Source organism: Asparagus officinalis, chromosome 1 (genome assembly GCF_001876935.1).
Source record: "Asparagus officinalis chromosome 1, Aspof.V1, whole genome shotgun sequence".
NCBI classification, from domain to species: domain Eukaryota; kingdom Viridiplantae; phylum Streptophyta; class Magnoliopsida; order Asparagales; family Asparagaceae; genus Asparagus; species Asparagus officinalis.
Genome location: NC_033794.1, coordinates 8,548,171 through 8,563,111, shown reverse-complemented (window position 1 = coordinate 8,563,111; position 14,941 = coordinate 8,548,171). Strand labels below are relative to the sequence as shown.

Here is a 14,941-nt window from a genome sequence, read left to right as displayed (position 1 = left end):
GACGTTCGCTATTGCAGTTACAAGTTGCAAATTCTAAACTTTAACCAAATTAGCATAACTGCACGCAACAGCTGTAGCAACATTTACTTTCATATACTGAATTTAAAAATCATGTTGCGATAGAGTGTGGATATATAGTTGCAATTGACGACAAGCTGTAAGCCAAAAACAAACCCCTGCAGCTGCAATTGCAATTATCAGTTGCAAAGTTCAAAAACTAAATCAAACAATAGCGAGGTTAACTGCAACAGTATCGGAAAATTATAGTTGCATGCAGTTGGCACCTGCATTTGTATTACAGTTAAAGAGTAAACTAAATAGCCTCAAAGAATGTTATTGTTGCTGAAATACACTACTTGAAAAGCTCATAAACTCAACCAAAACATATGGGGTATCCAACTATCAGTAAACATGAACATGATATGCATTACACAATTGCAAGTAGTTAAAAAAAAAAAACGATTACATAATTGTAGTAGTTGAAGTCACAAAAAAGATAAAGTACAAACATGACCTGATCAATCTAGAAAAGCATTACAACATTTGGTACACCATTACACCAATTCTAGTAATAACCATCTCTCGCGTCGCAAATGCATACCTTCACCCCAACTAGCTCACCAAGTAACAGGTAAAGATAACACTCAGAGATGAAATCAGAATACGATGAAGCTAATTAGAGCAGCGTCACTAAGGACTACCTATATGCGTGTTGCCATACAACTTCCATCAAAGATCTAATTTCTAAAAAAAGAATAGAATCAAAATGAATTACCCAATACATGCTCCAAATGAGAATCTAACTAAAACTCTGACCAAATGAAAAGATCTCAAACCTCGACTCACAGAACTAACGTAAGCTTGATACGGATAACCGTTTGAGAGTATATTTCTCAATCTGCGAAGCGTTTGGAAGCGAAAAATCTGTCATTCTCCCAGTACTTAAATCAAATACCTTCCATGGCGCTTGTCCATTATCTTTCCTGAACCTTAATCCTGTAGAAAAATAAACGCAGTTCCCTTTGCCTCCACCATCAGCTGCCAAAAAAAGAAACAGACCGAACCCCATGAACCATAATCACTTGATCGCCAATGCTGACCACTTCTTCTAAACACTTCAAACGCAACAGTAAGCCCTCCGCACCCAAAAACAACCCATTTGCATTTATTCTCATCCTTAACGATCTCCTTAACAAGCAATGCTCCTCGTCAACTTCCACCACATCAGTAGCCCAATGCCTGCAAACAGTTTCTTTCGCTATCATTCTCCAGTCATCTCAAATTATTGAATACTAACAGGCTTAGCAAGAGCATCAGCCACTTGTCTAACAGATACTCAGGTCAGATTGCTAGCTAAACCTGTCACAAAGCAAGAAATTAGAGAAGCTATCTTCTCAATGTCTGAGAATAAATCTCCTGGGCCTGATGGATACACTGTTAACTTCTTCAAAGCAGCTTGGAGCATTGTGGGTGATGAGGTCTCTCTGGCAATCGAAGATTTCTTCAAAACTGGTAAACTATTGGGAGTGGTAAATTCTACATCTCTTACTCTCATTCCTAAAGTACAATGCCCAAAAACTCCTTCTGACTTCAGACCTATCTCTTGTTGCAATTGTTTATACAAGTTCATTTCAAAAATTTTGGCTAATAGATTAAAAATGGTTATGGGTCACTTGGTGAATGAATCTCAAAGCGCTTTTGTAAAAGGCAGACAAATCACAAGTAACATCCTCTTGGCTCATGAATTGGTTAAAGGATACTCCAGGAAACATGTTTCACCAAGAATAATGTTAAACATTGATATCAAAAAGGCATTTGATACTATCAGTTGGAATTTTCTTAAAGAGATGCTCTTTGGTTTGGGTTTTCCTGCTATTATGGTGGACAGAATCATGACCTGTATTTCAAATCCTAAGTTCTCTATCTCTTTTAATGGCTCTCTCCATGGATATTTCAAAGGGGAGAGAGGATTGAGACAAGGGGATCCTTTATCCCCATACCTATTTATTTTAGGTATGGAATATCTTTCAAGAAGTCTGGACATGTTGAAGTTGGATAGATTGTTTAAATTCCACCCTAAATGTGGGAAACAAAAAATTACCCATCTCATCTTTGCGGATGATTTATTATTGTTTGGCAGAGGAGATGTCTACACTGTCCAGAAATTGTTTCAGTGTGTCATGAAGTTTGGGGTAGTCACAGGTTTGGAGGCAAACAAAGATAACTGCTCTATTTTCTTTGGAGGAGTGGATGAAAATACAAAGAACTCTATCATTAACCAGTTGGGTTTCAAAGAAGGTTCGCTACCAATCAGATATTTAGGAGTTCCCCTCATCTGTAGGAGACTATCATACATGGATTGTAGTGATCTTTTAAACAAAGTTTCCAACAAACTGCAGACTTGGCTGAAACACAGGAATCTCACATATGGGGGTAGACTACAAGTCATCAAAAGTGTTATTTTGGGGGTTCAAGTTTTCTGGACTACAAATTACATTCTGCCCATAAAAGTCACCCAGAAAATTGATGAATTATGTAGGAATTTCCTATGGGGGAGAACAAATCTGTCTCAGAAACCCCCCTTAGTGGCATGGCATATTGTTTGTCAGGGTAAGAAACAAGGAGGACTGGGTATTTTCTCAGCTACAATTTGGAACCTGGCAGCAACTTTGAAGAATCTTTGGTGTATACACATGCATAAGGAGTCCCTTTGGATCAAATGGGTCCATGGAAATTACTTAAACCAAAGAGATATATGGCATGTAACTGTCAGAAAGAGTGACTCTTGGATGTGGAAGCAAATGATCAAGCAAAGAGATAAAGCAATTCTTCTTTATGGAGGAGTTGACAACCTGTTAAATCTTCTTAGCACTTGCTCTAAGGGAAATAAGTCTCAGATATCATCATTATACTATGCATTATATAATACTACGCAGAAGGTTCAATGGCACAATACAGTGTGGGATAATATGTGCTATCCTAAGCATGCTTTTGTATGTTGGCTTACAATCCAAAACAGGCTCTTAACTCAGGACAGACTGATGAGAAGAGGCACAATCAATGAAAATGCATGTTACTTGTGCTCGGGTGCAGGTCAGGAAACAAGAGATCATCTATTTTTTGAATATTCTTTCTCTAGTGCAGTATGGAACAGAATTATGGAATGACTAAGCTTTAAATGGAAATCATGCAATTGGAGACTCCTTTTAGATTGGTATTGTACTAAGCTAAGAGGAGGGAAGCTTTAAATGGAAATCATGCAATTGGAGACTCCTTTTAGATTGGTATTGTACTAAGCTAAGAGGAGGGGGTTTCAGGAAAGGAGTTAAGCGAATGGAGACTCCTTTTAGATTGGTATTGTACTAAGCTAAGAGGAGGGGGTTTCAGGAAAGGAGTTAAGCGAATGGCATTATCAACAGCTGTCTGCAGACTGTGGATTGAGAGAAATACAAGGTTTTTTCAGGAGAAGCTCAAGAATGTAGATCAAGTTGTGAAGGATATCAAAATGGACATGCTGACTGTTATTTTGAATATGTCCATACCTGATGAACATAGGGAATGGGTGGCTTCTTTATAAACCTGTTCCCAGTAGATAAGTATACTCAGTTTACAGGAAAAACATGTTAGTTTTTTGCTTTCTTTTGATATCTCACAACGAGTGAGATTCTTGATGTGTACAGATTTCATCACATTGGTTTATGAATAAATTCTTTTCATTGACCAAAAAAAAAGCATCAGCCACTAATAAATCATAAGAATAGATCTCTGGATCCGGACTTCGTTCTCAGCGAACACAGTAACACATCCTACAGCAAGATACCATAGTCGGCGAAGCAAACATAGTTGGAGAGGGGGATGAGCTCGAGGATGTTCTCGATGAGAGGATCGAGGGGGTCTGGCCTTGGAGGGTAGACGCTAGCTAGGGTTTCCATTGGGAATTTTGAAGGAGATGATGAAGAGGATGAGGGTTTTATATTGGAGAAAATTGGCGGTTTCTTTGAATAGTTAGCGTGGGTTTGGATTACACGCCGCGCGCATATATATATATTATTATATATATATAATATTATATATATAATATATATATATATATATGAGAGAGAGAGATTCGTCGAGAGAGAGAGAGAGAGCAAAACTTGTGCTCCACTTAAGTTGGACATCACCAAACTTTTTTAACCCTTGGTGTTTCCTAGGGATCCTTGCCATGATATGAAGCTGACGTTTTATATGTTTTAAATGAGTGGATATTAAAGTTTGATGGACACACTATTCACTATCCACTTAACTGTTGACACAAGTTCTCCTCAATTATATTATATATATTATATATACTATATATATATATATATATATATATATATTATATATATTATATATTATATCATATTATTATAGAGAGAGAGAGAGGAGTGTAGCGATGAGAGAAGAGCAGCAGCAATGGCGTTCGCTATCAAGCGGGATCTGATTAAGTAGTGGGAAAACAATATTTCAATTATAATTAGTATAGTGCATGTGCGTTACACGTGAAATTATATTTGTTTCTTGTTCTAAATTTTTTAATTATATAAGAACTTATCTAACACAAGGGATAATTATAGTTGTTATCCTTGTCATGTATAAATATATATTACAATGTTCACTCATAACGATAACAACAAATGAACCACAAATATAAAAAGGCTTAATCGAATTTAAATATTTTGATAGATTTAATAGTAAATTTAACAAATTGTAAGATTTAAAGTGTTTTAAGATTAGCATTGCATGAGAGTTTTCGACGGAGAATTATCATGTGTGCATGACTGAGGGTACTTGATGAGAGCCCCAAATTACTTCACACCACCAACAAATCAAGTAGTGTTAAGCCTCTACATAATCACCGACAAATCAAGCAAAATATGTAGCCCAAGAACTCTAATATGCTATTTAGACTTCAGTTCCTTCAGCATGTAACTTCTTGTAACTATGCACCATCGAGTACTAATACTCCTAAGCACTGATGGCTCTGGAATCAGTACTAAAAGTACAATTAATAGAAACTTTAGGGTATTTAAGTGAATCTAAATACAACTGAGGGGCTATATGTGCAAAATATGTGAAACCAGGGGTGAATTTAGATTCTTAAGTTGAGTTGTAGTTGCACCCCATAAATTTATAAATTGCATATAAGCCCTAGTAACATTTATAAGCTTCTGTCTGGAATACCAATAATGATGTTGGAAAAGATGTTATATCTGATCACTATCAAAAGGGAAATTCTGGACAACTAAAAGCAAAGGAGGTCCCTAGCTCCTGTCTGGAATCTGAGCATGTTGTACACAGATTGAAGCCTGTGCATGTTGTGCACACTCAAAATTCTGCAGTCTCAATGTTTGGATCTGTGGATTCTGGGCATACAAATGAGATCCCTAGCTCCTATCTGGAATCTGAACATATTGTCCATAGCCTGGAACATGTGCATGTTGTGCACGCCCGCAATTCTACAGTCACAATGCCTGGATCTGGTATCAGATTTATGCATGGGTCTGGGAGTGCAGGTACTTTAGGAAATACTGGGAAATTGGTTCAAGGGAATATTTCTTCAGCAAATTCTTTTCTCCCCTTGGGTTTTTTAGAGATAACTGACCCTTCTACTTTGGATAGAGGGGATCAAACCAAAAGAACATGAACCTAACTTTCTGGAATGTTAGAGGATTGAATAAATCCTCTAAGAAGCATTTGGTCAAGTATCACCTATATCAATATAATTCCTCTTTCATTGCTCTGATTGAGACTAAAATTAAAGATATTATGATTCCAGCTGTAGCCAAGAAAATTGCTAATAGTTGGAACTGGATATCAAATGTCAGGAGTTCTGGTAAAGCAAGAATTCTTTTATTATGGGACCCTGATGTTTTGGAGGTTCAACCCTTAAAGTCTTCTGATCAACACATTACATGTTCAGTTAAATCAATTGATGGGAAAGTTAGTTGTGTTATTACTTCAGTTTATGGTTTCAATCGGATGGAAGCTAGAAAAGATCTTTGGTTGGAGCTCACTCAAATTAAACAGAATATTGGTAATTTTCCTTGGTTTTTTTTTGGTCAATGAAAAATTTGTATTCATTAAAACCTATTGTAAAGTTTATGTACATCACATCTCTCTATTTGAGATATCTATTTACATTTTGAAGACAGAAACCTGAAAACTGCAGCACACTATCCCTATGATGAAATCAGCCAGTCTTTGAGCTCAGGAGGGCTAGAAAACCTGAAAACTGCAGCACACTATCCCTATGATGAAATCAGCCAGTCTTTGAGCTCAGGAGGGCTAGACTTATTTAGAGAAATGGTTAACAACTCCACCTTAATTTCTTTGATCAGCACTTCTGGAGCTCTACACTTATGCTTGAATATTCTCTCATTTCTTTCTTTCCAAATACAATAGACTGAAGTGGACAAAGCCATTCTTTTAAATCTTTTTTTGAAACCCCTCCCCTTAATCTGTTACAATACCAGTTTATAAGCAAATTCCAATCACAGGTTCTCCATTTGAATTGAAGTCAATTTGTAATCCCATTCCAGACTTCTTGAGAGAAGGAACGTAATCTTCCTTGGTTACTTTGTGGAGACTTTAATGTTATGATAAATAATGAGGAGAAGTTAGGGGTTCAATTCTATCTGAGGCTGATACTAAGGACTTCAAAGACTTCATTGAGAATTGTTTGCTTTCTCACCTGAAAACTCTTGGATGTTTTTATACTTGGAATAACAAGAAAGAAGCTGATTCCAGAGTCTGGTGTAGGCTAGACAGAGCACTGGTTAATTATGCATGGATAAATACTTACAATGTCAGTCATGTTGAATTTCTTCTTCCCAGTTTTTCTGACCACTCTCCTGCTCAAATTGCAATATATGAAGAATATATCCAAGGAAAAAAGCCCTTCAAATTCTTCAAAATGTGGACAACCCATCCTAGCTATGTATCCACAGTTTCCGAGGTCTGGAAAGAATCTATTCAAGGGTGCAAAATGTTTTCTGTGTGCAAAAAGCTCAAACTGCTGAAAGGGGCTCTTAAAACTTTAAATAAAAAGCACTTCTATAATATAAGCGAGCAAGTTCAAAGAGCTAAAATTGCTTTGGAGGGATCTCAGAGGGAACTGCAGAATCAGCCTTTCCACCCTGTGCTTATATTGCAGGAGAAAGAACTCCTATTAAAATATAATAATCTCATTGATTGTGAAATGTCATTTTATCAACAAAAGGCCAGGATTAAATGGAATCTTCAAGGTGACAGGTGCACGAGTCTTTTTCACAACATTGCAAAATCTAGAAAGCATAACAACAGGATGGTTGTTCTGTATAATAGTCTGGGGGAGAGAATTACTGAACCTGATCGAGGGAATTGTAAATGAATTTGTTACATTCTATAAAAAAACTTATGGGGACAGCAGTGAACACAATTACCCTTGATATGAGTATCATAAAGTCAGGTCCTTGCTTGTCAACTTTACAGGCTACTGCCCTTGGTGCTCCAGTTACAAATGATGAAATAAAATCAGCAGTGTTCTCTATATCTGAAAGTAAAGCTCCTGGACCTGATGGATTTAGTATGTCATTCTTCAAATCTTCTTGGTCAACCATTGGAGAGGAAATAGCTCCTGGACCTGATGGATTTAGTATGTCATTCTTCAAATCTTCTTGGTCAACCATTGGAGAGGAAATGATTCAAGCTGTTCATGAGTTTTTCAAGAATGGCAAATTACTTGGTATGGTGAACTCTACTTCTATCTCCCTTATTCCAAAAATAAAGTGCCCAAAGTCACCATCTGATTTTAGACCAATATCATGTTGCAATTGTGTTTATAAATTCATCTCAAAAGTGCTAGCTAATAGATTGAAAACAGTGATGGGATGCCTTGTTAATCAAGCACAAAGTGCTTTTGTCAAAGGGAGGCAAATTTCAAGCAATATTATGCTTGCTCATGAGTTGATCAGGAATTATAGTAGGAAAAATATCTCTCCAAGAGCTATGGTCAGTATTGACATCAGGAAGGCATTTGATACCCTAAGCTGGAGGTTCATTTCAGACTTGCTTCAAGGTCTGGGTTTTCCAGCCTTTATGATCAAATGGATTATGGCATGTATCACTTCACCAAGCTATTCAATCTCTCTTAATGGATCTCTACATGGCTATTTTAAAGGTGAATGTGGCTTATGGCAAGGTGACCCTCTCTCCCCTTACCTCTTCATCCTAGGAATGGAGTACCTCTCAAGGAAGTTAGATCTTCTATATCATGACAGGATGTTCAAATTCCACCCTAAATGTAAGAGGCTCAAAATTACACACTTGGTTTTTGCGGATGATCTCCTATTATTTTCTAAAGCTGATCACTACTCTATACAGAAGCTTCACCAGTGTGTTCAAGAGTTTGGAAATATTACAGGTCTTGAAGCCAACCCTAATAAATGTTCTATTTTCTTAGGGGGTGTGGATGATTTAACAAAGTCTTCTATCATCAACCTGTTGGGATTCAAATTGGGTGAACTTCCTTTCAAATATTTAGGTGTTCCCCTAGTATCCAAAAGACTGTCTTACCTGGACTGTAATCTTTTATTTACAAAGATAGAAGACCAATTCAATTCATGGCAGAAGCATAAAACCCTCTCATATGCAGGTAGAATACAAGTGATCAAAAGTGTGATACTGGGTATTCAAACCTTCTGGACCTCCAATTTTGTCCTCCCAGTTAAGGTTATGCAGAAGGTTGATTCATTGTGCAGGGGTTTTTTATGGGGAAAATCAACTCATACTTTTAGGACTCCTCTTGTGTCATGGGAAAAAATATGCTTAAGGAAGGAACAAGGAGGATTGGGGTTGTTCTCTGCTCCTATTTGGAATTATGCATCTGCCTTGAGGTGTATATGGCATATTCATATAAACAAGGAGTTATTATGGATTAAGTGGATCCATGGTACGTATTTGAAGAATAGTGATAACTGGCATGTGAACATAAGATGTGGAGACTCATGGATGTGGAGACAACTGCTCAAGATAAGAGACAAAGCCATTTCTTTTTGTGGTGGGGTGGAAAACCTGAAGAATATGATATATTCCTGCAATATGGATGGAAAAATTAAACTCTCTGCCCTATATAAGTGCTTGTATCCTAGTGCAAGCAATGTTGTATGGTCAAAGCTTATCTGGGAGAGACTAAACATCCCTAAGCATTCTTTCATATGCTGGCTAGCAATTCAGAATAGATTGTTGACACAGGACAGAATTTTGAAGTGGGGGATTGCAAGCACTAACTCCTGTTGCCTATGCTCTGCTTCGGTGGAATCCAGAGATCATTTATTTTTTGAATGTCCTTTTTCATGACAGGTATGGAATGAGGTGTTGGATTGGCTCCAAAGTAGATGAAAATCTTGTGATTAGAACCAATGTATGCACTGGTTCTCTACCTGTCTGAGAGGTAGGGGTTCAACTCAAAAACTTAAGAAAATGGCTATGGTCACTACAGTTTACATCTTATGGAGAGAAAGGAATAGAAGACTGTTTCAAGAGAAATACAAAGGTCCGGATGCAGTGATCAAAGAAATTAAAATGGAGATATTGTATATTGTTCTCAATAGCCCTCAAGGTGGAGGTTTCCATTGTAATCTCTGTTAAGGGGGTCATTAGTTTTCTCTTTGTTTGTTACTCAGATGAGTTGTGCTAATCTGAGTATCTTGAGGTGTACTAAAACTTCTCATTTTTGGTAGTGAATAAAATTTTTCATTCACCAAAAAAAAACATTTATAAGCTTCCACCTTCGGCCTTCATAAACTTTAAAAACTACACCATAACCTATATCAAAATCCATTTAAAGAATTTCGAGCAATAGTTAATTTAGGGGAAGTTGGAAAAATCTCAGTTATTCGATCATATAAAACCATCTTAGGAAACAAAAATAAGAACTAATTTAAAACTAATAATTAATTTGCAACAAATTTTTATTAAAGAAATAGTAAAAACACACCATAAAATGGACGCTATCCTCACTTCGGATTCAGTTCCTCTCTAATTTGGTGGTAATTAGAGAGGATCCAATTATTCGAGTCATTAATTTTCATTCTAATTTCAAGGGTCGATCACATGCATCATTTATAGAAATTAACATTTCTGTATTTTAAGGTAAGATCTTAGGCACAAGTTGTATAAATTGGAACTTTTGTTTTAATTAATCTTTTTGCTTTTGCGCTGTTGTCATATTGATTTTCACAATAGGGGATTTTAGTAGAAAAATGGTTTTCAAAACAATAGCAAAAATCCTACGTGCTGTGATTTCATCCATTGAAATCCAAATATAGAATAAATATTGAGATTATTGGAGAAGACCCGGATCAGATCCGGATCCCCCTAATTGGAGGGGAGTCGAACCTCTACTCTAATTATCATCTAATTGGAGAGAATTCGTATTTCCTCACTTAGAGAGCTCAGAATCCCTAATAGTCTCTTTCTAGCTTCTACGTACTATATATTGACATAGGTGTGTACATAAAAATATACATACATTGATATGTAACAAGAAATGAGAGCAAAAATACATAAAAATAGAGAATGAAGAATTAAAAATTTTGACCTGCTCGGATACCTCCAAAGCTAGTGTATTCCTTCCGGCTTACTTTTTCGGCAGCTGCACCTATTTATCGATAAAATCAAACTTATTTAATGGATTCCAATAATCATACTAAACCAAGAAATGAGTTTTTTCCCTTATAAACTCAAGAAAAAAGGATAAATTTTACCTCTTGGGTGAATCAATTGAGTTTCATGGTCTGTTGATCGGAAATCTTAATGAGGGTATAAGAATCTTGTACATCTTGCTGCCTTTTGACAAATAAGTTGTTATAAACTGAAATATCAATAAGTGCGTTATATTATACATCTTTATTATGTTTGCATGTTACTGGAAAAACATGTATGTATTTATTATTTTTAACAATAAGTTATTATAAACTGAAAGAATTATAACGCACACCCATAGCTATTGATTACAGAGTAAATACCTGCAAAAGAATCTGAACGCCTTGTTGCCTTAGGACTTTTACACTTACTCATGATATACTTGATATATTATAAATAATTATTAACATATTCACTACAAGAAACATGACTTTTAGCGACGGACAAATCCGTCGCTAAAAGTCGTAAATCCGTCGCTAAAGATTTTAGCGACGGAAAAAATAAAATTCCGTCGCCAAAATACCGTCCGTACTTTGAGGGTAGCTAAAATCGCTTTTAGCGACGGATTTTCCGTCGCTAAAAGTCAGGGACGGAAAATTAGCAACGGAAAATCCGTCGTTCTATTTTTTTTAAAAAAGAAAAAAATTCCGTCGCTAAAAGTAACATTAGCGACGGAAAATCCGTCGCTATAGACCCCTTTAGCGACGGAAAATCCGTCGCTAAATATTTCTAATATTTTTTAAAAAATATTTTAAAAATTAAAAAAACCTATACAATAATATAATAAATTTAAAACCCTATTCAATCAGCAGTATAATATTCATTCTCACACATATATAACACATATATTTTAATAAAAACATCTTAAGATAATTAAAATTATTTATACGACACACACCATGATAAATATTGTTTATACAGCACACGCTCATTGTTTTCAAAGGCAAAAAAACGAATCAGTCCTCTTGATCATCATCATCATCATCATCCTCATCACCAGCTCCACCTTGTCTAGAAGTCCAGGCCTGCAAATATAAATCAAACGTTGACAACATGGCATGACATGTAAGTATAATAATAAGAGAGTATCATGACACATTCTTATGTATTATATGTTTCAGAGAGAGTATCATGGCATATTCTTATTTATTATACGCACGCACGTATTCTTATGTAAAGATAGAAAAACTGAACAACAAATGGTTAAGGCTCATTTCCTAACACACCACGCCGATATCAACCCCTAACTAATATACTAAATGTTTTGATACCGCTGCGTATCGGCATAGCACCATAAACCCTACAAAGTAAAAAAAAAGACATTCAACGAGTGCCTACTCCATTCTATATCCCGCCTAGCTCAATTACTTAACTAACAAGTTCCATCCAACACTTAATTAATATGCATAAAAAGAACTCATCCAACACTTAACCAAAATCAAAAGTGGCAAGTTACTTGTGACTTATGAACAACTTGATCATAACACATCTTGAATAATATAATTAGACTTTTCTTATCTACTTAAACTTGTATACATGAAAAAGGTTGAAAGAAGAATGACTTACGCTAAAGAAATTGGCTTGATTGCAAGATACATTTTCCATTGCAATTGATGAAATGGATACCCTAATTAAAAACAATATATTATTAAAGGTAAATTACCAATACAAAAATGAAATTCATTATAAAAGAGAAGAAAATTAGGAGAATTAAGAAAAAGGATACCCTAATTAAAAACAAATCTATGTCTCTAATACAAAAACTTTAAGGGAGAAGATTTACCAAATGTCGACATTAGGGTTTGGCTCGCTAGGGTCTGGTTCTCGACCGAGCTTCGAACAGTGTGAGGTGGTTCTCGGCCGGAAGAGATGAGGAGACGTGGCTGACAATTTGGGGCCCGGTTCAAAATTTCAATCGGGGTTACCATAAGTATGAACATGTCGTGAAGTGTAGTGTATCTTGAAGAACAATCTTTGAGCATTCAATACTACATATTCTGATTCTTGATACTGCCTTAAAACATATTTTACATAGCATATAATGATAACAAAATCGTGGATATACAGCCATAGGATTCACCATGCAAACAGTGAATATAGAAAAACAAATTTTAGGCATGAAGGATACAAGGAGAAGTAACCATCTGCTCTAACAAACAAAACACTTTGACCACCGTTAAGTATGACTTTAATGTTTGAGATCTTTGCAAGAAGACCAAAATCTTTTGAACCTGTGCCTGCTGGAAAAGGTACAGTTCAGACCTTCAGCTACATATACCCACTGCACTTGAAAATTTATTGATCAGAAGAGCTAGCAATTAAAAATTGTACTATAATAAAAATAATTAAGTGTTTGAGGTCTTCGCAGGAAGGCAAAAATCTTCTAACCGTACGCCTGCTGGAGAAGGTAGAGTTTTAGACTTTCATCTATATATACCCAGTCCACAAACTTCAATTTCTAATTTATTGATCAGTAGAGCTAGATTCAGCTAGCAATTGGACAGTTGTACTACAACAATAAAAAAAACCATCTCATTGTACAAGTAACAACAAAATTTATAGTATTCCTATGGAATTTAGCTTAAACATAGACAACGTCATGATGATCAAATAGGCAGTTTTATTTCAACATGGAGAGAGTAGTAAGTTAAACTATGTATGTCTTTAACTCTTTATGGTGAGCAGAAACTGAAGCAAATTGTTAGAAGCAAATCATAAACTTACCTGGATAATTGTTCACGTATTCATCAAAAAAAGTTGTGCTTAAAATTGTGCCCTCTAAAACTTACCTGGATAATTGTTCTATTGCCTTCTGTTTTACAAACAGGCACAAAGGTACTCCTCAATTTACTAGGATTTTGTTCACTAACTTAGTTAACCATGCTGAATCTTTTCCCATGGACTTTCAAAAACCCAAAAAAAGAGTTCTAAATTAATCCTTTTCCCACCTTCAAGTATTCCGACTCAGTCGTGAGTTTAATTATTATATTAAACATTTTTCATCCAAATTGGATGAGATAAGTTCATTCCATGATCACAATTCCGACTAGAATCCTCCACTTCATATCAAAGCTTTTTTAGCGCGTGTAGTTTTGCAAAAGGGCTACAATCAAGCGTTATAATTAGCAAGGAAATTAGAATGAGCTAAACATTATCCAGATTAAATTAAATTTCATCTTCTCTATATCCCACTAAGTTTTCCCCTTCAATGAGCTTCGTTTCTCCTCCCTACTAAAACCCCCCACATTGTTTGGTGCATTAAAAGCCTTCTCTTATAAAGAGAATGAATTTCCTCAAAGCAAGTCACATTATTCACTAACAAGCTACCAAGAACCAATTCTAGGGTTTCCTCCCTCCCCCATTTCACTTATATCTTTCAACTCATTCTAATTCCAATACATTTTCAGTCTAAAAAAGTACAACCTCAATTACTATTACCAACAAACAATTAACTAAACTATCACAAAAATTCATTAAAATTGGAATTTACGAGAACCACCAGGATCCACATAAACCCATGAAATAAAGAGCAAAGTGAAAAAGAGGTCAGATTCATACCGGCTACCTTCACGCGACCTGTAATCGTGTTCCCATTGCCAGACCTGAATTTTTTTTTGTTGAATCAGTCTTTCAAAATTAGGGAAATTCTAGGGTTTTTAGTGAGGAAAAGAGAGGAGGAGAAGGAGAAGAGTGGATCAGGTTACCGCACGGGATCGGCGAGGGTCGATGGAAGAAGGCACGAGAGGAGAAGGAGAACCGCTGCTGAGATCACCGCGAAGTTCTCCATCTCTTTATCGAGAGAAAGAGCTTTGAAATTAGCAGTATTTTTTTTACCGCTTTAAACTCGGATCTCCGTTCGCAGTGAGGGAGAGAGAGGGTGGGAGAGCGCTCGTTGAGTAGCCCTCTCCTTTTTTATCACTGGGCCTGCAAATGAAAGCTCAAATTATGAGCCCAAGTATGGCCCGTATTTTATGATTCAGATCCTCTGGAAAAAAAAATTAAATAAATAAAAGCAAAATAAAAGAAGAAGAATAGTGGAGTGACCACTATAATACCACAATTGTTGATTTTTTTTAGCAAGGGGTTGTAATATGAAGTTGAGTGTAAATTCAGAAAATAATACAATTCATTAGGATATTGTGAGTACTAGATATGTATTAAATCATAACTATCTTTTTTACCGCTTTGAACTCGGATCTCCGTTGGGGGATTTTGCGTGATTCTGGGGGCCCCC

The 14,941-nt window shown here is 36.0% G+C and overlaps 1 protein-coding gene across 8 annotated transcripts; it reads right to left on the bottom strand.

Annotated features, from left to right (window-relative positions):
- Nucleotides 446–14,609, bottom strand: LOC109848434. Of its 8 annotated transcripts, XM_020417948.1 has the most exons (9): nt 14,412–14,606; nt 14,266–14,309; nt 12,836–12,947; nt 12,491–12,666; nt 12,274–12,334; nt 11,606–11,732; nt 10,770–10,851; nt 10,604–10,663; nt 446–1,239 (listed from the first exon to the last, which is right to left on the bottom strand). In XM_020417948.1, the coding sequence occupies exons 1-6, from the start codon at nt 14,492–14,494 to the stop codon at nt 11,645–11,647; spliced, it is 564 nt and encodes a 187-aa protein (XP_020273537.1). In that variant the 5' UTR covers nt 14,495–14,606; the 3' UTR covers nt 446–1,239; nt 10,604–10,663; nt 10,770–10,851; nt 11,606–11,644. The 8 variants fall into 8 exon arrangements, 7 of the variants coding, with proteins under 7 accessions (XP_020273537.1, XP_020273554.1, XP_020273518.1 ...); XM_020417965.1 differs by having other exon boundaries at nt 10,604–10,851; nt 12,274–12,331; nt 14,412–14,609; XM_020417929.1 differs by having other exon boundaries at nt 10,604–10,876.

Excerpts from the sequence above, each read along its gene's own strand:
- LOC109848434 (XM_020417929.1), bottom strand. The coding sequence starts at position 14,494 with ATGGAGAACTTCGCGGTGATCTCAGCAGCGGTTCTCCTTCTCCTCTCG. Across the intron at positions 12,335-12,490 it reads AACCCTAATGTCGACATTTG|GGTATCCATTTCATCAATTG; the intron begins GTAAATCTTCTC and ends GTTTTTAATTAG. Across the intron at positions 11,733-12,273 it reads ATCAAGCCAATTTCTTTAGC|GCCTGGACTTCTAGACAAGG; the intron begins GTAAGTCATTCT and ends TTATATTTGCAG.